The sequence below is a fragment of the Sciurus carolinensis genome, chromosome 10, assembly GCF_902686445.1.
Source record: "Sciurus carolinensis chromosome 10, mSciCar1.2, whole genome shotgun sequence".
Taxonomy (NCBI): Eukaryota; Metazoa; Chordata; class Mammalia; order Rodentia; family Sciuridae; genus Sciurus; species Sciurus carolinensis.
In genome coordinates, this window is record NC_062222.1 from 137,860,169 (window position 1) to 137,883,705 (window position 23,537).

General features: G+C 64.9%; 1 protein-coding gene across 2 annotated transcripts; it reads left to right on the forward strand.

Annotated features, from left to right (window-relative positions):
• The first annotated feature begins 825 nt into the window (after positions 1-825).
• Positions 826-21,718, forward strand: Cpz (carboxypeptidase Z). Of its 2 annotated transcripts, XM_047566496.1 has the most exons (11): positions 826-940; positions 6,482-6,514; positions 7,334-7,708; positions 9,736-9,948; positions 11,625-11,821; positions 12,194-12,355; positions 13,034-13,192; positions 16,306-16,441; positions 17,864-18,003; positions 20,783-20,882; positions 21,243-21,718. In XM_047566496.1, exons 1-11 carry the CDS (start codon positions 850-852, stop codon positions 21,608-21,610), a joined length of 1,974 nt encoding a protein of 657 aa, XP_047422452.1. In that variant the 5' UTR covers positions 826-849; the 3' UTR covers positions 21,611-21,718. The 2 variants fall into 2 exon arrangements, with proteins under 2 accessions (XP_047422452.1, XP_047422453.1); XM_047566497.1 differs by lacking the exon at positions 6,482-6,514 and having other exon boundaries at positions 830-940.
• Positions 21,719-23,537: the final 1,819 nt, after the last annotated feature.

Below are 23,537 nucleotides of genomic sequence, written 5' to 3' on the forward strand. Positions count from 1 at the left end.
TTTGCTTCTGGGTCTCCAGCTCCCAGCCCCTGGGAATCTCCTGCCTGGGTGGCTCCAAGGTGGTGTGCGCATGGAACAGGAGAGCAAGGAACATGGGAAGAGTCCTCCCACTCCCTGGGTGCAGACCCAGGGGTTGGGGCTGCCAGGGAACCTGGGAGGTTATTCTCCCCCTCCCCACCATGACCTTGCCTTTGGCTTCTGGTCTAGGTTAGGGGTAGGCAGAAGGGCCTTCAGGCCACCTTCTGGCCAGGCATCCACCATTTAAAGAAAGGATCCAGCCTCCAACATTTCGCGGCCAGTTCTCTGCCCTGTGGGCGAGCAGGATCTGGAGGAGGGACTTCTGCCTGAGGGCTCTGAAGACAGCTGGAGAGGAAGGAGTCGCAGAGGGGCCGCCCCTCCTCTCTTGTCACCTCAGTGTTTCCTCCTCAAAGCCCACCCACATGTGCCCTGAGGGGGGCGGGGTGGGGCCGTGGGGACCCTTCTGCCCTCTTCGTCTGACCCGGCGCCGAGCTGGGGCGATTTGTCAGGCTCGTGGCTAGCTGGGGTGCGGGACCGGCCTACAGACCGGCGCGTCCAGGCTTCAGGGTTTGCGGGCAGCCTCAGCAGGGAATTTGGTCAGACCGTCCCCCGGGGCGGGAGGTGGGGCAGCGATCCGAGGAGGGGGCGGGCGGGGCGGTCGTCGGCCTCTCCTCCTCCGCGCCCTCCTCGCAGCCCAGCCTCGTTGCCCGCTGTAACCCGACTCCTGCGGCGCTCGGGCCCCCCTGAGGCGGGGCGGGGGCGAGCAGCGCGGCGCCCGGCCGCGGCCCGAGTGCCACATCACTGCGCCCTCGCGCCGCGCCCGCGCCCACCATGCCGCCGCCGCCGCTGCTCCTGGCTGCGCTGACCCTGCTGGCCGCCGCTGCCGCGCGCCCGGGTTGCGAGCGCGCCTCCGACCCCGCGGGTAAGGCCCCCCGCGCGCCCTCGGGAGAGCGCGGCGCCCGACCCGGGAACTCTCCCGCACCCCTCGCTAGACCACGGCCGGCCCAGCGATAAGGTCCCCAGAGCGGACTCCTTGACTTCGGACCAGTAGAGGGACCTCTGCCCAGAGGGGGCGCGGGTTTCCCCCAGCACCTGGAGGCTGGGACCCGGCGCCCCTGCGGCGGGCTGGGGACAGCGGAGGGACACCGCGCCAGGTCGGGCACAGCTGGCTGGCGGGGCACCCCGCAGGCGGGTCCCACCCAGCAGGTGCCAGGACTTCGCAGGGCAAGAGGCCGTCCAAGGTCCCGCGTCCTTCCAGGAACAGGGGGGACCCTGGCGGCTGCCAGCTCTCATCCTTACCCCCATCCCATCCGCGTGATGTGGACTGCAACGTCTCCAGAAGTGGGCTGGGGGTGCGGTCTTCCTAGAGGGATCTGGGGCAGGACTCAGGGACCTGGGAGGCGCGCCTGTGTGTGACCTCACCTGAGAAGGGCCTCACGGCTGGGCCTGGAGTCAGGGCTCAGGTCCTCGCCACGCCTCCTCTCCAGGACCTGGTCCTCAACTTCCCTGGCCATTAACGGGTGCATCCAGTCCCCCTCCGCTGGGTCCTTATCAGCGGCAGACATGCGTCTGCTCCTGCAGGGCTGGGTCCCCAGGGGCATCCATATGAGGGAGTGTCAGGTTTGGAATCTGAAGTGCCCAGGTCTGTGGACACCTGAGAGCTTGCCTGGACCTGGCAGGTGGATCACCAGGACAATGTGCCCCTTTCAAGCACGGGCACTCTCCCTTCCCCACTCCCTCCCTCTGCCCAGGACTGCCCTGGCCACCTCTGGCCCTCCTCCCCACCTGTCTCTTCCCCTTTGCTGCAGAAAAGCCCAAGTGGCTCTCCAGTGAATGTGTGTGTAGCCAGGGGAGACCAGGACGGATCCTCTCATCTGACCCCTGGGGCTGGTCGAGTGCCCAGCAGGCACTTGGTCTTGAGAAGCAGGTGTTGGGTGAATGCCCACTTGCTTCTGGGGTCCTCACCTCGAGTTCTCTGAGGTCAGCAGAGGCCCCAGGTTAAATCCAAGTGGGTTCTTCCACTTGCTGAGCATCTGCCGAGTGTCCGGATGAACCGTGCATGCCTATGAGATGCTGCAAGAACTTGCGTGCTCAGAAAAGGTCCCGGGTCGCAGTTCATCAGGGAACACTGCCCCCACCTCCGGGAAGCCTCCCTGGCCTTGCCAGGAGCAGTACGGCCACCCCGTCTGGGCTCAGTGCCTGCGCCCCTTCCTTTCCCGCAGGATGGGCGGGTGAGCTCTCTCCCTCTGGGGCTGAGGACACGGACAGGGATGGTGTCTACGACCTCCTTCCTCCTCCAGGCTCCCTCTTGACAGAGGAGCATGGGAGTTTTCGGATGGTGGCCTGATGTGGGTGGGCCCGGGCAGCGTGGCTATCAGAGGCAGCCCTGACCCTGCCTCTTGCCTCTGGGGGTTCAGAGTAAGCCTGGGCTCCTCGCCGCCTTCCCTGTGGAGGACCTGGAGTCCTCTGCTGGAGGAAGCCCTGACTGGGAGGAGGCACCTATTGTCCCATGAAGAGGGAGGTCGCCAGGGGGGAACGGAGTTCAGTCTCTGTCCGGGGTCGAGGAAACACTGCCCCCTCGTGGCCAAGAGGCTCACCAGCAGCAGCACCATGCCAGCTCAAATGAATGTCACATTTTCTGGCAGCCAAGAGAAAGAGGCGCTAAATGAAATTAGTTTTGAAAACAAAAATTCTAATCTATCACATCCAAAAGATCCTTCTAATATTTTGGCATTAATATAGAAATCGCTAATGAAGCGTCTTCTCCTCTTGTTCCCACGCTGGGTGTGCCTCGTCCTGCCAGCAGGTTCACTCTCACTCGCTGCTTTTCACGCCCTTGGTAGCCACGTGCGGCTCTGGCGGCCAGGCTGGACAGTGAGGTTCAGGTCCTTCTGGGGCTGCCCTTCAACCCTCAGTTTCCGAGGCTGCTGAGGGAGGCGTGTGCAGGGCCTGCCTGGGGGGCTGGGTGTGGTGCAAAGTGCTGTCTGGGTGTTCCTGCTTCTGCGTTCTGCCGCTCCAAGGGCAAGTGGGTGCTGAGTTGGACAGAGTGAGCTCCGGGCCGTCGGGTCCATCCATGATTTGTAGATGGAAACTGGAGGCCCAGAGAGGCCAAGCCAGTTGGGCAAGGCTCAGCATCACCCTATAACTGGCTGTGTGTCTCGGGCAAGTAGCATAGCTACTCTGGGCCCCTCCTCTATCTCGTCCCACTCCAGGGCCGGAGAAGCACCCACTGGGGCTTGCTCATTGTTATGGCTTGAAGAGTGTCCTGCACAAAAGAAGTCCTAGCCCTCAGTATCAGTCCCGAGGAAGTGAACTCCCTCGGAAACGGGTTGTCGCGGTCATTGCAGAGGACACCTGGCTCTGATGGAGCCCTGAGTCCCTGATGGGTGTCCCTAGCAGAGGGCATGTGGACACTGACACACATAGGGAAGAGGAGTCACGTGTTCACACTGGAGTGACACGGCCTTAGGCCTAGTGACCCCTGGAGCCCCCAGGAGCTGGAGGAGGCAGGAAGGCTCCTCTCCTGCCCACGGCTTGGCTTCTGACTCTTGGCCTCCAGACCGTGAGGCTGGAGTCTGATGTCTGAATGCCCTGTTCATGGGGCCTTGCTCGGCCTTCATGTGCTGGGCACCCTGGAAGTGGCTGGTGGTCAGCTTGGCAGATGCTAGCCCCTTACTGCCCTGTGAGCCCCAGGAGGACCACGTGGCCTGGGAGGGTCATGGTGGGTGGGCCCTCCTCCTCCTCCCGCTGCCCCCGGAGCGGCTGTGCTGAGCACTCACGGGGCCCAGGCACTGCTGGCCCTCACCTTGTGGGACCTCAGCTCCCGTGTGGCAGCAGCATTACCTGACGCACCGTGAGGAGACCGAGGCGGGGGCTTACTCCCTAGGCCTCAGTGTTCTTAACTCCAGCCTGGGAGACCTGAGGCACAGGAGACCAGGTGCGCCCTCTCATCTGAGCCCTGTGGGTGGTCCGAGTCCCCAGCAGGCACTTGGCCTTGAGAAGCAGGCGTTGGGTGGATGCCTGCTTGGTCCTGGGGTCCTCACCTCGAGTTTGAGGCCAGCAGAGGCCCCAGATCAAGGCCAAGTTGGTTCTTCCACTCACTGACCAGCGGAGCCTCTGGGTCAATCTCCAGATCCCCACGCTCAGCTGGTGGTCAGTGTGAGGCAGGTGCCTGACCCGACCTGCACAGTGCGATGCTCACACCCGGCCCTGCTCACACCTGGCCCCGCTCACAAATGACCCTGTTCACACCCGGCCCTGCTCACACCCGGCCCTGCTCACACCTGGCTCTGCTCACACCTGGCTCTGCACAGTGCGATGCTCACACCCGGCCCTGCTCACACCTGGCCCTGCTCACACCTGGCCCTGCTCACACCTGGCCCTGCTCACACCCGGCCCTGCACAGTGCAATGCTCATACCTGACCCTGCTCACACCCGGCCCTGCACAGTGCAATGCTCACACCCGGCCCTGCTCACACCCGGCCCTGCTCACACCTGGCTCTGGAGGATGCTGGCTTGGTCGCTGCCTGGTTGTGGTCCTTCCGCTTCTCCTCCAACATCACTGGCTGTCTTCAGCTGCGCTGACAGGATGCTGCGATGTCCCAAGCAGCCGGCTGTTCCGTACACTGGTGGTCTGCCCTGCCGTGCCTCTGTCCCTCTGCAGTGGGTGATGGTGTGAGTCTGGCAATACTCGGCCCTGCCTGTGTGAGGAGAGCAGGGTGGGGCTGTGCCCTGGGGGTGGCTGACCAGGTGGTCTCCAGCCCGTCAGCTGCTTTTGCGCTTGTGAACAGAAACTGCTTTTACCCATCAGTGTGTGTGGCAGGGCATGGGAGGGGCACCTGCAGCCCTCTGCCAGCGTGCGCCCAGCTGTGCTGTTTCCAGACACTTTTGCTGCTGTCTTCCCAGGATGCCAGCCAGTTAGGACCGCTGGGTGCCTCTGGCCACTATTAGGGCTGGTGCACAGTAACAGGACAGGAGCAATCAAGCACGGAGCATCTTCCAGGCTGGCCCTGGACTGGGCACTGAACAGGGTGTCTTCAAGATGAGCCCCCTCGGTTGGGGAAGCAGCAGAGAGGGGCTTGCCAGGCTCCCTGCTGTGCGGGAGGGTGGACCCCGAGCTGCCCACGTCCAGGCTGGGCGCCTGCCGGCCCTGTCTGCCGGCCCTGCCTGCCCTCGTGGCTCACAGCCAGTTTCTCTCCTGCAGGAGAGGATGAGGAGGGACTGTGAGTCACAGGCGTCTTCCTGTGGGCCCAGGTCCCCCTGTGGACAGGCCAGTGTGCCCTCTGGTCAGTAGCGAGGCTGGAAATGGCAGTGTCTGTGTGGCCTGGGAGTGGTGTCCTGTCCCAGATGCTGCCATCCCGGGAGAGCTTGGACAGCTGGTGTGTATGGGGATCATGGGGACCATGGTGGCCTGTCCACTGGGGACCGGAGGTTCCTGCAGCAGGCAAGCCCAGAAGCCCCTGGGCATCCCCCGCTGGGGCCACATGGGTGCTGGAGCACGTAGCTCCGCTGAGCTCTCGCCCCTCAGGTCTGAGACAGCGGGAGGTGGCCGCACCCTCACCAGCCTCACGGTCAGGCCTGGCTGGCATCCAGATCCTGCTGGCCCCAGCCCTGCCCATGCCCCATGCCCACACCTGCTTGGGACCCTCTCCTCGTGGGGCTGCCCGTTCTCCCACTAAGCTGCCCTTCCTTTCCGGGCCAGGTGCCAGGGCCAGCTCAGCCGCCGTCTGACCCTGAGCTCCCTCCTCAGAGTCCCTTCTCCCTCAGGCTCAGAGCACCCGGTCCTGCTTGCACCGGGGCCTTAGCAGGTGACATTGGTTGGCATGAGTCTCATCTGGCCTTGCCAGGGTCTTGCTGCTGGGTCCTCCTGACTTGACTGTGAGGAGGCCTTGAAGCCCCACAGTTCCAAGGACAATGTGTGTTGGCCCTTTTTTCTGGGAATGGGCCCCAACTCATGCAAGCGTGAGATCCCAGCCTCCCTGGGACAGGGAACCTGTGCTTGGATGTCCTTCTGGAAAGGACTTTTAGTAACATGGGGTCACAAGCCCTTGGGGCTGATTGTAAAAGACCCAGTGCTCTGGGTGACAGCCTTGGGGAGCTGAGGCTGGCCACGGTGGGCATTTTTAGGTCAGGCTGCTTAGCCTGGATAGCAGTGTCACCTGCATACTGCTGGCCAGTCCCGGGCTGTGGGGCCGGAGGCTGCCCTGGGACCTACCGTGCCACCAGGGATCTTACTTAGGTAGGTCTCAAGACTTCTGAGGCTCAGTCTCCTCACCTGGCTCGCAGGGCGCCTGCCGCCCTCGGGCTGTGGTACGGACTGAGATGAAGCCGGGTGGACAGCAGGTCCGGGTCCCCAGTGAGCGCTGGGCGAAGGTGGGCTGTGGTCAGAACCGGGTCCAGTGGCTGCTTCACAGGATGCGCAGGGTGGTGGAGCAGGAGGCTCACGACGCCCTCTCTCCGCAGGTGAATGCCGCAGGCCGACGGTGGCAGACAGCGGTACGGTGCCTGCACGCCCCTTTGGTGTATAGGAATGCTGCTGCCCCGCATGCTCCAGAGCCTTTAGAGCTGAGCCATGGCTCCCAAAGTGGGTAGAAGATAACAGCGCCGCTAGTCAGATCCGGGCTCCTGCCCGAATGGCTGAGGGAACTCAGGAAGCACGGGGCCACCTGCCCAGGCCCGTGACCTTGTCCATCTGACTCCGTCTGAGCTCTGCAGATGTCTGCTCCCTCCGCCAGCTGCTGGCTCTTGGTCCCCACTGTGGCCCGCTCCAGAGGGCTGAGGCAGGCCTTGAAGTGCACAGGCTTTCTTTTCTTTTGGGGGGGCACATGCTCTACCTCTGAGCTACCCTCCCCCCGCCGCCCGGTGCAGTTCTGGGCTCCCAACTCTGCTGAGCCTGTGGGCTTGGGTGGGCCCCAGGGTCCCAGCTGCCTCTTTTGAGAAACAGGGTGGGTCAGGGCCGTCTTGAGGAATGAGATTGGCACAGTGTCCAAGTGCTCAGGACTGGGCTTCATTCAGAGTCTGGGGCTTGAGGCTGAGCCTCCCTGCAGGCTTGGGCGTCTGGTACATTCTACATGGAGAGACCAGACTTCTAAAGAACTAGGAAAACAGTTCCCAGCTCGAAAGTCAAAGTCACAGATAAGAAGTTTTGAGCAGAGGAAAGCTGAACAGAAATGGCCTGTCCTTTCTAATCCTCCACATGGGAGAGGCAAAACCTCTGCCTGGTGCCAGACAGCTGCCCCACCCCTGCAGGCCCCGGCCCCGGGTGGAGCCCTTGGGCTGGGGTCCTCGTGTGACCTGCTGGCCCTGCTCCCGCAGCCGCCTGCGTGGACCTGCAGCTCAGTTCCTGTGCGGACGCCGCCTATAGCCAGACGGCCTTTCCCACCCTCCTGGAGCAGCGGTCGCGGGAGGCGGTGGAGTCCAGCTCCGAGTACATCCTGCTGAGCGTCCTGCACCACCTCCTGGAGGGCCAGTGCAACCCGGACCTGCGGCTGCTGGGCTGCGCCGTGCTGGCCCCCCGCTGCGAGGGCGGCCGTGTGCGCAGACCCTGCCGGCACGTCTGCGAGGGCCTGCGGGAGGCCTGTCAGCCGGCCTTCGACGCCATCGACATGGCCTGGCCCTACTTCCTGGACTGCGCCCGCTACTTTGCCCCGGAGGAGGAAGGCTGCCACGACCCTCTGGAGACGCTTCGGGGTGAGGGAAGCTGGTGGGGTCCTCTGGGCTCCGTGCAGCTCCTGGGAATCGTGATGTGGCCGATGGCTCCAGGGTCCATCAGGAAGGCACAGTGGCACTGTGTTCTGGGGCGGCAGGCAAGAGGCAGAGGAAGAGCCAGCTCCCTGCACTGTCCTGTTCCCAGATGGGCACCACGGGGGCGGCACAGGGACGTTTCCAGCCTCGTCGTGAGCCCAGCCCGTGGAGGCTTGGAGCGAAGGGGCCTTAGTGACGGGGATTAGTGACGGGGCGGGCGGCCGCTGCAGTGAGGCGGACAGGGAGTCTCCCAGTGGAGGTGGCCACACTCGGGAAGCAGATGGGACATGGACGTGGTGGCCCAGGGGACAGAGTCCTTGGCTGCAGGTTCCCCTGGAAAGCTGCAGTGCACTGGCCGTTTACCTGGGCTGCTGGGGCAGCGGCTTCTCCGGCAGCGGCTTCTTGGGCGACTGCCGGCAATCCCGCCATTGCTGGGCCTAGAAGCCACACAAGGAGAGAAGCCCTTGCAGCAGGACCTGGGTGCCCCGGGGGGTCCAGGGGGCAGTGGGGACCGCAGAGAGACAGGCCTTTTCTTGTGCGAACCAGCTGGAGGTGAGGGATGGGCAGCTCTGGGGACAGTGAGCTGCACTTTGGGGTCCCAGAGGCTGCATGGCTGGGATGCTGTGGGGCCACAGGCCCTGCCTTTCACCCCAAGTCTACATGCTCCTCCTGGTAAGAGGAGAGGATTCTGAGAGCAGCTGCCTGTGCCACCCTGGCTGGTGGGGCCTCCTGTGGGAGGGGTGCCATCTCCTGTGCTGTCCGCTGCTGTAGCCACTGTGGATGTGGCTTGATGGGAGGGCAGAGGCCCAAGCTCTTCTGCTGGGGTGGCACTGGCCAGTCACTGGTGGATGGACTGATCTGTCCATTCCTCACAGATGTCGAGTTCCTGCTGTGCACAGGGCTCTGCTCAGGTACATGGTGGACAGCTGGGGAGGGGACACAGACATGTGCCTGGTAATGCGTCAGTGGGCGTGCGGGGCTCAGGGCCGATCCTGGTGCTCTGCGCCTGGAGTTCCCCGAGGAGGGCTGAGCGGGCTTCAGTGCGCGGCCGGCGGCCCAGGGAGCATGCTGGTGGAGGGGAGCTGTCTGCTCGAAGGGCGGTGGAGCAGCCAGTAAGGCCCAGGATTTGGGGAAAGAATCCAGACGTCTCCGCGGCTGGCCAAGCCACTCCCTGGGAAAGCCCAAGGAGTAGGCTCAGAGAGATCATTTTGGGCAGCTCCACCACTAAATTGCTGGTTCCATCTGCCCTCCTCCCCTTCACCAACCATTTTGAGCAGAAAGAAAACCACAGGCCAGAGAGCCACTCGGAAACGTGGTAGCTCCTTGTGGCCCCAGGAGGCCTGCAGGCAGCTGCCTGTGCTTTGCTGGGCCGGGTCACCCGGGACTGAGCAGTGTCCCGTGTCCCGCGTCCCGTGGCTTCAGCTCCGGTGACTGACTGGGAAAGTCAGCGGGTGAGGGTCCTGCTCGCACCTGCCCAGGTGCTCCCTGTCCCTCCTGGGGGAGGCACTGGTGGCTGACAGCTGGGCGCGGGCATGGCAGGGCCACCGGCTGGAAGGAGCCTCCAGAGCTGTGCCCACTAACCCCGTGGGCGCTGACCAGGGAGAGCAGCAGCGTGCCCAGTGGGCTGGCGCACGGGGCAGTGGGTGTCGGTGGGCAGTGGGGTGCAGGGCGGAGGCACAAGAGTCCCCGCCGTTGGCTGCATCGGAAGCCCAGTGCCCAGGCTGGTGAGCACACTACGGCTGGCCACGTACACCTCGTGGCGTTGTCCTCTGCTGTCCTCCTGCTTAACGTCTTAGCACAAGGATCTTAACCCAGACACGAGCAGCTTGGCAGGACCACCCCAGGGGGCCGCGGTGTGTGGGGGTGGGGTGAGGGCGCTGGGGGAGGACGCGTCCTTGGGCAGCGGCAGGGGAGGCTGGGGTGCAGCGCGGCCGCTGGCAGGCTGACGGCGCCACCTGCTCCCTCTTCCCCAGGGGACCTGGAGGCCGAGGAGGCCCTGCCCTCGGACCTGCCGCCCAACTTCATTCGCTTCGCCCACCACTCCTATGCCCAGATGGTGCGGGTGCTGAAGCGGACAGCGACCCGCTGCGCCCAGGTGGCCAAGACGTACAGCATCGGGCGCAGCTTCGACGGCAAGGACCTGCTGGTCATCGAGTTCTCAGGCCGCCCTGGCCAGCATGAGCTGAGTGAGTGTCCAGCGAGGGCACTGTGGAAGTGCTCTGGGCTGCTGGGCCTCAGGGTGCACCCTCAGGTCAGGGGGTGTCTGGGGTTCAGGGTGTGGACAAGCCTCCGGGGCTCTGCCTGGTGCACGGCCATGTCCAGAGGTAATCTCCTGAGTGTCCATTTCACTTGAGCTTTTGGGGGATGGGACCTGAGGCTAGTTCATCATGACAGGGACCCAGCCTAGAAGGGAAGGATGGGGGACGAAGCAGAATTTACAGCAGGCAGCCCTGGGAGGCTTGGGGAGGTGGAGGCCCGTCCTCCGGGAGCTGGAGCGAGGGCAGGTCCCCAGGAGCTATGGGCCTGGGGGGCAGCGTGGTGGCTGCAGAACTCGGCCTCGCCTGTGGGTGGGCCCCCTGTGTCCCGTCCTCACTGCCCCAGCCTTGCCCTGAGCACCAGGCCGCAGCTAGGTCTGTGCAGCCCTGCGTCCTGGCCACCATCCTGGCTCTGCCTGGTCACGCTGCCCAGGGAGCGCGCCTCAGCAGGGCAGTGAGGTGCGGCTTTTCCCCCTTGGACACCCATGTGCACGTACACGTGCGTGTGCCCGGCTCAGCCGTGCGGGGCCAGCAGAGGTAGCATGAGAGTGCCACCTTGCCCGCTGGTTCCATGCAGAAACCTAGGCTGTCCTGGCCGAGGTCCAGCCTCCTGGCTGGGCAGCCCCTGCTCCCATGTGGTGAGACCAGGGCAACCCTGTGGTGCCCCCGCTGTGACACTGCGCACACCCAGGGGTCACTGAGTCCAGGTCTGTGCCCATCCTTGTCCCCAAGTCACATTGGTCAGAACCAACCCCATTCAGCCCTCAGGCTTCACAAGCTATCGAGCAAATGGAGTCAGGGCCTTTCTCTTCATCCTGTTGGCCTAGGCAGTGTGGCCAGCAGGAGCCCAAAGCCCTATCTCCCACCAGGGGCGAGGTCATCTGGCTGCTCTCATCTCCAAGACCTGTCCTGCTCCCACCCTTGCAGAGGGCCAAGGGAGGTGACTGGCACACAAGGACCCCTGGTCATTATACTCTGGGCTCTGGAGTCAGGGACATAAGTGTTCCCTTCCACAGCTGAAGGGTTGGGCACATAGTGCTGGGGAGAGACACCTCTTCCAGGTGAGCAAAGTGAGGCTCCCAGAGGACTGGCAACTTCCCACGGTCGTGCTGCCAATGAAGCCTCCAGGCCTGTTAGACTCCTCTTCCCACAGTCCAACCATCCATCCACCCACCCACCCATCTGCCCATCCATCCATCCATCCTTCCTTCCATCCATCCATCCATCCATCCCTCCGTCCCCCAGCCACCTCCCCATCCACACACCCAGCCTCCCCACAACCCTCTCCCCATCCCTCCCAGGGCCAACTGGCTTCCCAGCTAAGCACCAATGTGCTTGACTTGTGCAAATGTGGAAAGTGGCTCTCAATGGGTGACAGGAATGGATGACACCCATCACATTAGTAGTGTCCTTGGTTTGTCACACTAATAATTATGGCTGGACATAAGAAATCAGCTCAGTGGGTGTTGGCCTCCAGGAACCCTCACTGTGCAGAGGTTCTTGGGTCAAAACAAGTATGGATTGGACCAGGCACATCTAGTCGCCCTTGCTGAGTGGGGTCCCCAAGGGTTTGAGATGATGCCCCAAGTCGGCACCTCTGCCTGCAGTGGAGCCCGAGGTGAAGCTGATTGGCAACATCCATGGCAACGAGGTGACTGGGCGGGAGATGCTCATCTACTTGGCCCAGTACCTGTGCTCCGAGTACCTGCTGGGCAATCCCCGCATCCAGCGCCTGCTCAACACCACCCGCATCCACCTGCTGCCCTCCATGAACCCCGACGGCTACGAGGTGGCCGCGGCCGAGGTGAGCGCTCCTGTTGCTGCTGCCTGGGACGTGGCCTGAGTGCCTGGTTGCTGCAGAGGGCCTTTTGTGCCTGCCGTTCCGGGTGACGAGGGCTTGGCAGGAGGTGTCGGCAAGGTCCTGCTTTGGGGGCTGGGCAGGCACGTGTGTTTCTATGGTGGCCGGGAAGGACATCCTTTGGCAGAGAAGACTGTGGTGGTAGAGGAGGTCAGGGTGGCATGGCTGACCACATCGCCCAGCCCGTGGCTGAGAGTGGAGGAAGCCGCGGCTTCTGGCTCTGGCCTCCTTCTGGCCACAGGTAGAGGCCTGTGGGGCCTCCACCTGCACTGGACCTGGGCTGTGCTGACCCTCCCTGGGGTTGTCCGGTGTTCTCAGGGTGCTGGCTACAATGGATGGACAAGCGGGAGGCAGAATGCACAGAATCTGGACCTGAATCGCAACTTCCCCGACCTGACGTCTGAGTACTACCGGCTGGCCTCGGTGCGCGGCGCGCGCAGTGACCACATCCCCATCCCGGAGCACTACTGGTGGGGTAAGGTAGGAGCCGCTGTTGCCCCTGCCTGCCCGGGGCTCTAGTCCAGCCTGTGGCCGAGGCCTCTGCTGGGTCCTGGGTTACTCTGGGACTCTTGGAATGTCCGTCCCTGGGGCAAGAGCACCTTGGCCCCCGAGCCTCCGTGTCCACCGGTGCGAGGGGGAGAGTGCCTCCCTGGTTTGGGGGAATCAGGGAAGAATGTGTTGGAGCACCTGGTCCCAGCGGCCCCCCAGACCTGCACCTGGCTGAAGCTGCCCTGGCCGGCCCTGGTGGTGCGGTGGGCACCTTTGCCAGTGTGGCGGGCACCTTTGCCAGTGCCCACTCATGTGCTCTTTGTCAGGCTTGTCTGAGTTCCTACGTGCTCAAGGCTGAGTGGGGTTGGGCATTTCCTCGAGGGCTGGCTGTCCTGTGGGCAGGGACACTGCAGCCAACACCCGCTCAACTCAGGGACAAAGCGCAGTTAAGAGCTGCAGAGGCCCCAGGAGGCGTGTGGCCCTGCCCAGGCCCTGGGCTGCCCGGAGGCCTCCCCTGGGGCAGGCGCGTGCTCCAGGCAGGGACCAGCCTGATCCTGCCGGAGGCTGGATGGAACAGGAAAGGCCGGCCGGAGTCCAACCAGGGCCCTGGGCAGGCTGGGTGCCGGGAAGGCGTGGGTGCCCAGCCCTGAAGGGGCGCCTCCCCGGCAGGTGGCCCCTGAGACGAAGGCCATCATGAAGTGGATGCGCACGGCGCCCTTCGTGCTCTCGGCCAGCCTGCACGGCGGGGACCTGGTGGTGTCCTACCCCTTCGACTTCTCCAAGCATCCTCTGGAGGAGAAGATGTTCTCGCCCACGCCCGACGAGAAGGTGAGCCGAGGCACCCGGGCAGGGGTGGCGGCTAGTGCCCGCCTGCCCTGAGCTCAGTGGGACCCTCAGGAGCTTCTGTGCCCAGGGCCCCCTCCTCCGGGAAGCCCCCGCCCAGCAGGAAGCAGTCCCTCGCTCCTGGGGCCACGTCCAGAGGCCACCAGAGTGTTTCCCGCTCGCCCAGGGGAGGGTGCGAGTCCGGACGCGGCCAGCAGAGGGCAGTGCTGCAGCGTGCACGGCAGCCCCACCCGGGTCCTTGGCCGCCCTCCCCTTGCCTGGGGGCCCTGCGAGTTCATCAAGCGCTGGGCTCCACGTTGGTCAGCGGATACAAAGGAGTGGGCAGCAGTTCTGACCCTGCCATTCCCGTGGGCTCAGGTGAGGCCCTTCTGCTCTCTGGCCTCGGCGTCCACCACTCTTCATAGACCCTCCCAACCCCTCTTCTCTTAGGCCAGGCTCCCCAGGGTCCCCAGCCCTGACCAGGGCCCTCGTGCACAGCACCGAGGCTCTTGCTGATCGGGGAAGGGCGTGGGCGTTGGTCCTTCCTGCTGCATGGATGAGGGCACGGGGTGGTGATTGAGACGGCTGCAGCCCTCAGCCAAGTGCACAGAGCTTAGACACCGCTGCCCCTGCTGACCCCTCAGCCCTCCACCTGCCCCGTCCACACAGCAGACAGCTGGAAGGCCTGGCCCTGCCCCAGCTGTGGCCCGGACAGACCTGACCTCTAGGCTTAGTTACAGGGCCAGTCCAGGCAGTATTTAGGGGAGGCAGGGCCCTGTCCGGGGAGCCAGGCACTGGCTCCCTGCTGAGGGCACCCATGCAGGCCCTCCTGGTGGGCAGCCCCTGCATCCTGTGTGGCGAGGCCAGGGTAACCATGTGGTGCCCCTCCTCTGGGCACTGAGAGCCCCAGGGCACAAGCCTTGGCCCACGGGTGGGTGGTCCAGCTGCCCTCCACCCCTGCCCCTGCAGCCACGCAGCTCTGTGGGGGCAGATGGAGGCAGAAATGAGAGAGGACAGACAGTAGACAGGAGCAGAGGGACGCCCAGGGTGCAGGGGGCAGGTGTGTGTCACGGGGACCCCGAGCCCGTGTGCGTGTGCTGAACCCCCAACCTGGCCTGGGCTCAGGGGCTTCCACAGGAGGGGCTCCTCTGTGGGGCCCGAGAATGGGCTGGAGATTTCCAGATGAGGGACAGCCAGGGACACTGGAGGCGCAGGTGGCAGCATGTGCAGAGCCAGGGATCAGGGCCACCTGCAGCAGGGGACAGGACGAGCACCCAGCCCACCTGCGAGCAGAGGGAGCCGAGGGCAGTGCCCGAGCCTGAGGGTCTTCGTCCGCCCCCTCCCGCCCCACGCCCTCCCTCACTCCCCGCTTCATTGATTGACATCCGCAGAAGCCAAGGGCAAGCGGGTGCTGGTCTCTGGGCTCAGACCTCAGGAAGTGCCCCGGGGCTGGGTGGCCTCCGGGGCTGGCCTTGCCGGGGCCCTGGTGCCCCAGAGGGCAGGGGCAGCAGGCAACCCTCGACGTGGGCTCAGCTCCTCGGCCTCAGAGGGTAGAGCTTCCCTCGGGCGAGGCTCACCGCAACGAGTCCCGCCAGAGCCAGGAGAAACGGGGCTGTGCCACCAGCCATTGATCACCGATCGATGGCCAGCCCTGCAGCCCGCACGGTCTCTGTGGAAACCAGCGTCCCAGGGGTGGGTGGGGAGCGTGAAGAGGGGCCGGACGGGAGTCCTGAGGTGGGCTTTCCCTGGACTTCCGTGACGCCCCTGGACGGGCAGCCGCGAAGGCCCTTGGGCGGCACCCCCCACCTCCGCCTTCCCTGCGGCACAGCCACCCGATGGGCAGCAGCTCACCAGGCCCAGCAGCGAGGCTTCTCCATGGCCTTGGACCGCGTCAGGTCCCGTGCCCGTCCACGCCGCCCTCTCCAGGAAGCACCTGCCTCCTCTACCTGCAGTCCCGTCTGGCCGTGCCCCGCTGTCCCCTCCGGCCTCCAGACTCTGGGGACAGGGTCAGCACCAGCGCAGGGATGGCGAGGACAGAGGCCTGGGGGTGCCGGGGGAGCAGAGCTCAGCTGCCGGCCCCCCAGGCCCGAGTCTGCTTTGCGGGTGGCAGGGGACTCTGCAGCTCCCATGGCACCTCTCCCTGACACACCCTCCCTGCAGGAGCGGCAGATGCCCTCAGGTGGTGGCCACCTGCCCACGGGTGCTGGGGGCTGCCGGTGGCAGCGTCCCTGGCCTGCTAACCTCAGGGCCAAAAGACACGAGGGGGGCAGATTTGGGGTGCCTGGCTTATATCTATGAGCACAGCATCCCTGTGGGGACCCCAGGTCCTGGGTTCAGGGCCCTACCAGGGAGAAACCTCACTTCGACCTCCACACCCAGCCTCCTGGTGTCCTCCTTTCTGATAGAGTAGCCCCCCCAGGACAGAAGTGTCCCAGTGCAGGGCGTCCCTTTGTCCATCTGGCCCACACTTGGAGGGCCTCTCACTGGGCCAGGCCCCATGCCCAGCCCAGGACTGACGGAGGACAGAGACCCTGCCCCAGGGAGGACCTGGACTGCCTCAGAGGAGGGGGCCCGTGTGGGACGCTCTGGGCAGGGAGGTGTCCAGGCCACACATGCTGGGAGGGAGGTGCCACAGGCAGAGTCCAGTGTTCCAACGTGTGGCTTCGGCCGGCTGGCGGTGGCCAGGGAGGGTCCTGGCCAGCCCTGGGGTGGGGACAATGACCCTTCCCCACGAAGCCTGCTCTGATGTGAAGGCCAGCTTCTTCTCTGCACTGCCACCACCGCCCCCGCCTCTGCCCGCCGCCCCTGCCCGGCTGCGAGAAGCCTTGTCAATGCCAGGCTGACCCCGCGGCCCTGCTGGCTCCACAGTGTGCCCCTCCCCACAGAAAGCAGGTGTCCAGCAGGTGTGCCTGGCCTCCATCCACGGACCCAGCGACCTGCCCAGAGGCTGCCCGTGACCCTCCCGGGCCTGGGCTTGGGCCATGCCCTCCTCCAGATACCGTCCCTCTCCTGCCTGTGCCCCGGGCCGGTCCTCGCCGACTGCCCCACCTACGCTGGGGCACCCTGCAGAGCCCCCACCCAGCCTGGCCGTGTGGAGAACTCTTCTCTCTCCTTTCCAGATGTTCAAGCTGCTGGCCAGAGCCTATGCCGATGTCCACCCAATGATGATGGACAGGTCGGAGGACAGGTGTGGGGGCAACTTCCTGAAGCGGGGCAGCATCATCAACGGCGCCGACTGGTACAGCTTCACGGGAGGTGCGGCTGCTGGGGGAGGCGGAGCCCCAGAGGCCGGCGGTCTGGGTGGGCTGTTGGGGGGAGTCTGGCTGGAGTTTGGCCGGGACCTTTGAGAAGTGGTGGGAGGGGAGGAGCCAGGCTGGCCTCCTGCTGAGGCGGCTCCTGTTGCTTACGTGGTGAAAAGTGCCCCTGTGCCCGCCCCGTGATGCCACGCTTGACCATACACATTGCCCTTCAGGGTTAGGGAGGATCCCTGGGCCCGGTGCAGCTGGCACTGCAGAGACAGCAGACTGTGGAGTAGTATACACCCCAGTGTGGGATGTCCGTGCACTAGGGACTCGGGGTGAACTGCCAGAGCTGGGTCGTTTCTCTGGACGAGCTTTATCTGGTGCCTGCACTCTTGCTGACTGGCACTGCCCTAGATGAAAGACCACAAGGGACAGTGTGGGGCACCCACAGGGCTGGCCACAGTGTCCCCATAGCTGGTGTCCCCAAACTTATGGTTTGCTCTGGATATGGACAAGGGAAAGGCTGCCTCGTTTGGGGGCCACAGGTGGGAGCTGGGACCCAGGCTGTGAGCTGGTCTCCCCACCCCCATCCTCCTGCAAAGGAGCTCTGCACAGGTGACCTGTCCCTTGCTGTCCATGCTGGCCCAGGCCCTCTTCTCCCAGGGCTGGGCGGCTTCACTTCCTCCCAGGACCCAGGTGTGTGGGCCTTCTGACCCCCGGCAGAGGCCCCAAGCCTGAGTCATGGCTGCCTTCCTGGCGTCTGCAAAGGACCCGCAGGGCAGGCTGGGGCCCACAGAGGCCACCGGGCTCCCCTTCTGCAGCTGACAGGGCAGGTGGCAGGGCCAGACGGGTCCCAGGTGGGTGGCAAGGCCCTGCCTGGGACCGACAGTGACGGGCACAGCAGCGCTGCACCATGGGGTCCCAGGAGGCCCTGAGCTTCTGGCACCCAGCTGCCCCTGGCCAGGGTGGACATCCTTCCACTCGCCCAGGCCTGCTCTGGGGGCAGTGGCTTCTCTTGGCCTGGAGACTCAAGCCCAGAGCAGAGCGAGAGCTGCTGTCCTCCCAGCCTGCCAGTCGTGGGGTTGGCTGGACGTCCAACCCTCCCAGGCCCACGCTGCCCCTGGAAAGTGGAGATGCTAAGTGTCCCTGGGCTGCTGCTGGGGCAGTGTCCAGGTAAATGGACGTATGGTCCTTGTCAGACTCCTGGGCTGGGGCAGGCCAGTAGCCGGGGTGGCCTGTGCGGCCCCAGGTGCCGGCTTCTCCCGGACAATCCACACAGACGGGGGAGGGAGGTTGAAGCCCGTGGGCGTGACTCATGGTCCTGCTCTGTGGTCCTGGGAGGCCTTCTGTGCCCGCTGCCCCTGCTGCTCATCTGCAGGGTGGGCCGAGCCCTGCGTGTCCGTTCCCGGCCTGATGACTGTGGCCCTGCGCGCAGGCATGTCCGACTTCAACTACCTGCACAGCAACTGCTTCGAGATCACGGTGGAGCTGGGCTGCGTGAAGTTCCCCCCCGAGGAGGCCCTCTACGGACTCTGGCAGCACAACAAGGAGCCGCTGCTGAGCTTCCTGGAGATGGTGAGCCGGGCGGGGTGGCCAGTGCCGGTTTCCATTGCTCACGACGGGCACGCGTGAGACCTCTCAGGCTGGGGCTGCAGGGATGGGGCAGGGGCAGGTGTCCGTGGGCCCCAGTGAGCAGCACCAGCTGGCATGGATTGTCGGAGGTTGGGTCAGAGGAGGCCCGCCTGAGACACAGCCACTGTCAGGACTAAGGCCACCCGGACACAGGAAGGTCGGCCGCGAGCGGGGACAGCTGAGAACACAGCTGCAGTGACCCCCTGATGGACCCAGAGAGCCAAGGCTTTCCCCAAACTGCCTGGGGGACTAGGTGCCCAATGCCCCTGGCGTGCCCAGCACAGCCTGGACGCGGTGCTGCAGGTTCTAGGGGACCCGCGAGGCCTCAGGGAAGACGACGTGGGTCCTGGACTCGGCCGATGTCCTTTGCCAGAACCACCCAGATCCCATGCTGTCCCAGGTGTCCCGATAAGACGCGGGCCCTCAGGGAGAGATGATCGCCAGGGTGGAGTACAGGGTGCTTCACAGCTGGCGCCCACAGCACATGGCGGAGGTGGGGCCACCCACTTACAGGTGGGGCCTGGGAGAATCATGGCGCTGCTGTGGGGCCCAAGGGTCTGGAGACATCCAGAGGAGGAGACAGAGGGTCCAGTGTGACCCAGCAACTGCCTGCAGCTCAGGCGTAGATCTCTGTCCCCAGACTCCTGTTCTGTCCACAAGCCCCTCCTTTCTAGACACCTTCCTCCAGGTAAGAGGGGAGCAGGGCCCCCTGGGCAGGAGCACTACGGCAGGAGGAAGAAGCCAATCTCCAGATGACAGCGAATCATGTCGCCTGCTCAGGTGCCTTTCTGATGGCCACACTGGCTGCCCCAGGGTTGTCTTCTCCTGAGATAAGGGCCCTGGGGTGCTGGTTCCATTTGACGTCTGTCTGGTGAAAACGAGTTTTAAGGAGCCTCAGAGCAGCTGGGATCTCTCGGTGGATATTGCACGTGAAGTCTCGGGCTATGAAGATTTAATGGCGCGTGCGGCTCGGATGGCCCGCGCTCTGCTGCTCTTGAGACGGACCCCCCCGGAAGGCCGGCGCAGCCTTCTGATAAGGATCGAGTCTGTCGTGGCCAATTGAGGCTGTTTGCCTGGTGATCCTGAGCAGGCCTCAGGGGCGTCTGCGTTGCTCCTGGGGGTGCAGGGTGGCGCTTCTTTCTCCTGGAGTGCACCACGCCCGCATCGCCCCAAGAGGGCTGGGTGGGAGAGAAAGCCTGGCGCACTAGGGGTGGGGCCACTCCTGCGGCCCCGTGCCCAGCCCTGTTCTGCCCTGGGGTCGGGGAGGCAGAACAAACATCTCAGTGAGGCCAGGGCCTGGAGACCAGAAGCCCGGGGCTGGCGAGTGGTCAGGGAGGGCTTCCTGGAGGAGGAGAGCGTCTGGAAGGGGAGGGGCAAAGACAGTGGGTGAAGGCCTGGGTGGAGGCCTGGGTGGAGGCCTGGGGGGCACCGCGGGGTGCAGAGCCGAGGAATGCCGCAGAGCAGAGGGGAAACCTGGCAGGTAGGCAGAGCCCCGGAAGCCTGGTGGGGGACTTGGGGCCCCCTGTGAGCCTCAGAGAGGCTACATGGCATGGGGGCCTCTCCCATGATCCCCTTTGTCCCTACCTCCCACCCCTGAGGACCTGAAGTCCCACTTCCAGTCACCTAAACAAGCCCACATGGGATGGACCCTGTCCAGGTCCACTGGGCTGCCAGCTGTGGGCAGTTGGTGCACGTGGTAGGCCAAGCCGGAGCGGGCGGAGCGGGGACAGCCCACTGCAGCAGACCGGAGGCAGAGACCCTACACGCGCTCATCAAGAGCCACGTGCCCTTCCCTGAGTTTTCTCCAGAGACTGGATTTGGCCAAAGCCTAGGCAGACGGGACTTGCGGAGCCTTCGGACAGGGACCCGGGTCTTCCCTAGGCCCCGCGAGGCCACCAAGAGTTGAGAGGGTCAGGAGTGTGGGAGCCCCCGGCCTGGGGCCGCTCTGTGGCCCCCTGCCCCACGTTTCCCATGGATGCAGATGGGCGGTGACGCTGGGCTGGGGTCCCCACAGCTGCTGTCAGGACGGCCCTGCAGCCCACAGGTGCCTCTGCTTCACTGACCCCCATTGTGTAGTTGAGAAACTGAGGCAGACGGAGCTCCTGGTTCTCCCAAGGCTGAGAGCCCCAGAGCCGTGGGCCTCGCGGAGAGGGCGGGACGGGGGCCAGTTCATGCCCAGGGCCAGCGCTGCCCTGCTCTGTGGCTGTTCTCCACAGTCCAGGTCCCGTTCTCAGCGACACGGGGTGGGGTCAACAGGCACAGGCAGCACCAAGTGCCAAGGCGCTCACTAGCGTCATGGAGCGGGCTGGGGTCCTCCGGGCTGTCACCAGGGCCCAAGACCCCTGTGCGTCTGCGCTGGGGCCCATGTAGCCTTAGGAGCCTCTGTTCCTAGGGAGGCTGAAGGCCCGTGCAGCTGGGGAGGCCCGGCGGCAGCCCGGAAGCCGGCAGGGAAGGTCTTCTCCATGTGGGGCCAGGAGGTGGAGGACCGCGGGTCACTCACGGGCCGGGCGGGTGAAGGGCAGCTGGCCTGTCACCCCCATTCACAGCGGAGGAAGCTGAAGCCCAGGGAGGAGTGAGCTCCGCAGACCACGCAAGGGTGGCAGAGCAGGGCCAGCAGGCGGCTCCCCAGAGACCCCAGACCCCAGAGGCGGGCGGGCTGGTGGGCGGCTGCCTGGGCTTCCTGGAACACGCACCGCCATCTCCGGGCCTCCCGCTTCCTCAGGTGCACCGGGGCATCAAAGGTGTGGTGATGGACAAATTTGGCAAGCCAGTCAAGAACGCCCGCATCTTGGTCAAAGGCATCCGCCACGACATCACCACAGGTGAGCACCCTCCCGGCCTCCACCTGGTGGCGGCCGGGTCCCGGGGGCTGGGCGCTGCCTCCACCCCAGGCCAGTGTGGGCTCTGACGGCCTCAGGGGCCTCATGCTGGTTGACCGTCCAGCTCGCTGACACGGTCACGGAGTGTGGCAGACGTAGCTGGGGTGGTCTGTGACGTCTTCAGAGAAGTACAGGGCAGGGCTCTGAGGTCGAATAGGAGCTCCACCGGAGAGCGGGAGGACATGGCCGGGAGTCGCAGAGTGTGGACGTGTGTCCACGCGCTGCCCTGCACTGACCAGCCGCACCAGCCCCGGCCTCCTGACGCTGGTCCTCAGCCCCTGGTCGCTTTCACTCTCTTTGAAGCCCCAGACGGTGACTACTGGCGACTGCTGCCCCCGGGCTCCCACATCGTCATCGCCCAAGCCCCCGGCTACTCCAAAGTCATGAAGAGGGTCACCATCCCCCTCCGCATGAAGAGGGCCGGCCGTGTGGACTTCATTCTCCAGCCTCTGGGGACAGGACCCAAGAAGTTCCTCCGAGAGCTTCAGAGAACGGCGCCCGCCTCTCGGGACCCACTGGGCCGGGGTGGCCTGCAGGACGAGCCGCTGCCGCCGGAACTCGAGCCCCCCGGCGCCCGCAGGCAGCCCGCGGCCAGCGGCAGCAAGCCCTGGTGGTGGTCCTACTTCACCTCCCTGAGCCCGCACCGGCCGCGCTGGCTGCTCAAGTACTAGGGCACCCATCGCACCTGCCCTCGGTGCCCAGACCAGCCCCTCGGTGCCCCAGGCCCCTGGCTCTTGATTTTATCTGGCACAGACGTGGCACAGCCGCTGCGGCTTCATTAAAGGCCGTGTTCACCGTCTACCACAGGAAAGGTTTGCAGGCGGCCCGTCCAGGGAGGGCGGGACCGGGCCCTGCTGAGGGTGGGCATGCAGCCTGGACCTGGCATGCCCTCCTGCCCCCTGAGCGCCCGGCAGCAGGGCTGGGACTGAGGCCACTTTGCTGGGCCACTGGGTGCTGGCCCTTCCCAGAGCGTGAAGGCTGGAACTGGCTTCACAGGGGAAACCGAGGCAGGACAGGGGTGGGGACAGAGGTGGCGCCTGGCCAGGCAGGAGCAGAGCGCTGGATCCTGCCACTGCAGGTTCAGTGACTTGGAGTACAAAGCAGGAAGGTGGGGTCTGGACAGGAGGCTGGGAGTGCAGAGGTGGCCTGAGGGCAGGAGGGCTGGCCAGAGCCGTGGGGCTGCAGCCCTGTGCAAGAGGGTCACGTGGGGAGGCTCACAGGCTTCTGTGGGCCCCGACTGCAGCAGGATGGGCTTCCTCCACCTCTGTCTCGTTAGCCACCAGCATGGGTCCAGGGACACTCCTTGGTTCCATGTTCCCGACAGGTGCCCCTCCCGGTCCACCTGTCCCCATCAGGGGATCTGTCAGTCCTCGGGTCTACCAGCAGGAGTTATGTGACTTCATCAGACAATGCTGGCAAAGACAGCGTATCAGTCAGCTGGGACCGCGTCACAAGTCCGGGTCTGGGCCTTACGTAACAGATTTGCTGTCTCATGGCTCTGGGGGCTGGAACGATAAAATCTAGTCATGGGCAGGGTGGCTCCTTCTGAGACCTCTCCTTGGCTGGGGATGGTCACCTTCTCACTGTGTCCACTGTTTGGGTCTCTGGGTCCTAATCTCTTCTTAGCCTTCCTGATCACCTCATTGTAATTTGATTATCCCACGTCAGGACACTGTGAGGTCGGGGGTTTGGACTTCACATAACTTTGAGAGACACCGTTTGGCCCGTAACAGAGGTCATCTGGCTTGCCGTGGGCCCCTTGTCTGCTCCTGGCCATGCCACTGAACCCTAGCTTTGCAGTCCCAGGCCTGGGCGAGGTCACCCCACAGGGAACAGTGACCAACACGATCCCCATCAGCACCAGCCGGCATTGCCCCATGGCCTCCTGGCAGCCCGTGCACTATGCAGAGGGCTTCAGGGTGCACGGCCCAGGCCCAGGGGAGCAGGCACACTCTGGCACTGGGGTGGCGACCTGTGGTCATGAGTCCCTGTGTGTCACACTGGACAGCAGCTCCCAGCTAAGAGTGCCCTGGGTGCTCAGTGAAGGTCTTCAGCTCCCAGGGTCCTCTGCCTGTTTGCGCAGGTGTCTGCTGTCGCCTAGGTGAGCGTTTATTTGGCCCTGCATACAGGCACTGTGCCAAGGTCTCCAGCCCATGGAGCTGCGGCCCGGTCCCAGCCTTACAGACGCGCTGCAGCAGAGAGGCCCGCCCGGCTGCCTGGACCTGGGAGCCTGCGGCGGCAGCCCAGTCCCTGCAGCCCGCCCTGCAGCCCACCCTGCAGCCCAGTCCCTGCAGCCCGCCTTGCAGCCCGCCCTGCCCACTCACGCTGTCTAGAAGAGCCTGTCAGACCAGGCTGGAGGGTCAGCAGAGTCCCGAGTTCAAGTCAGGGATGGCGGGCTGGTCCCGGGAGGAGACAGGATGAGGAGCTGGTCAGAGAGCTGGGGCAGGGCTGTGCCCGGGCCGTGGGGGGAGCTGGGGCAGGGCTGTGCCGGGGCCGTGGTGAGAGCTGGGGCGGGTGGGGTGACAAGTCGTGCCATGCTCTGGGCAGTGTCCCTCACTGATGCTCACGCAGCCCATAGGTGGCCGGCAGGAGGCCTGG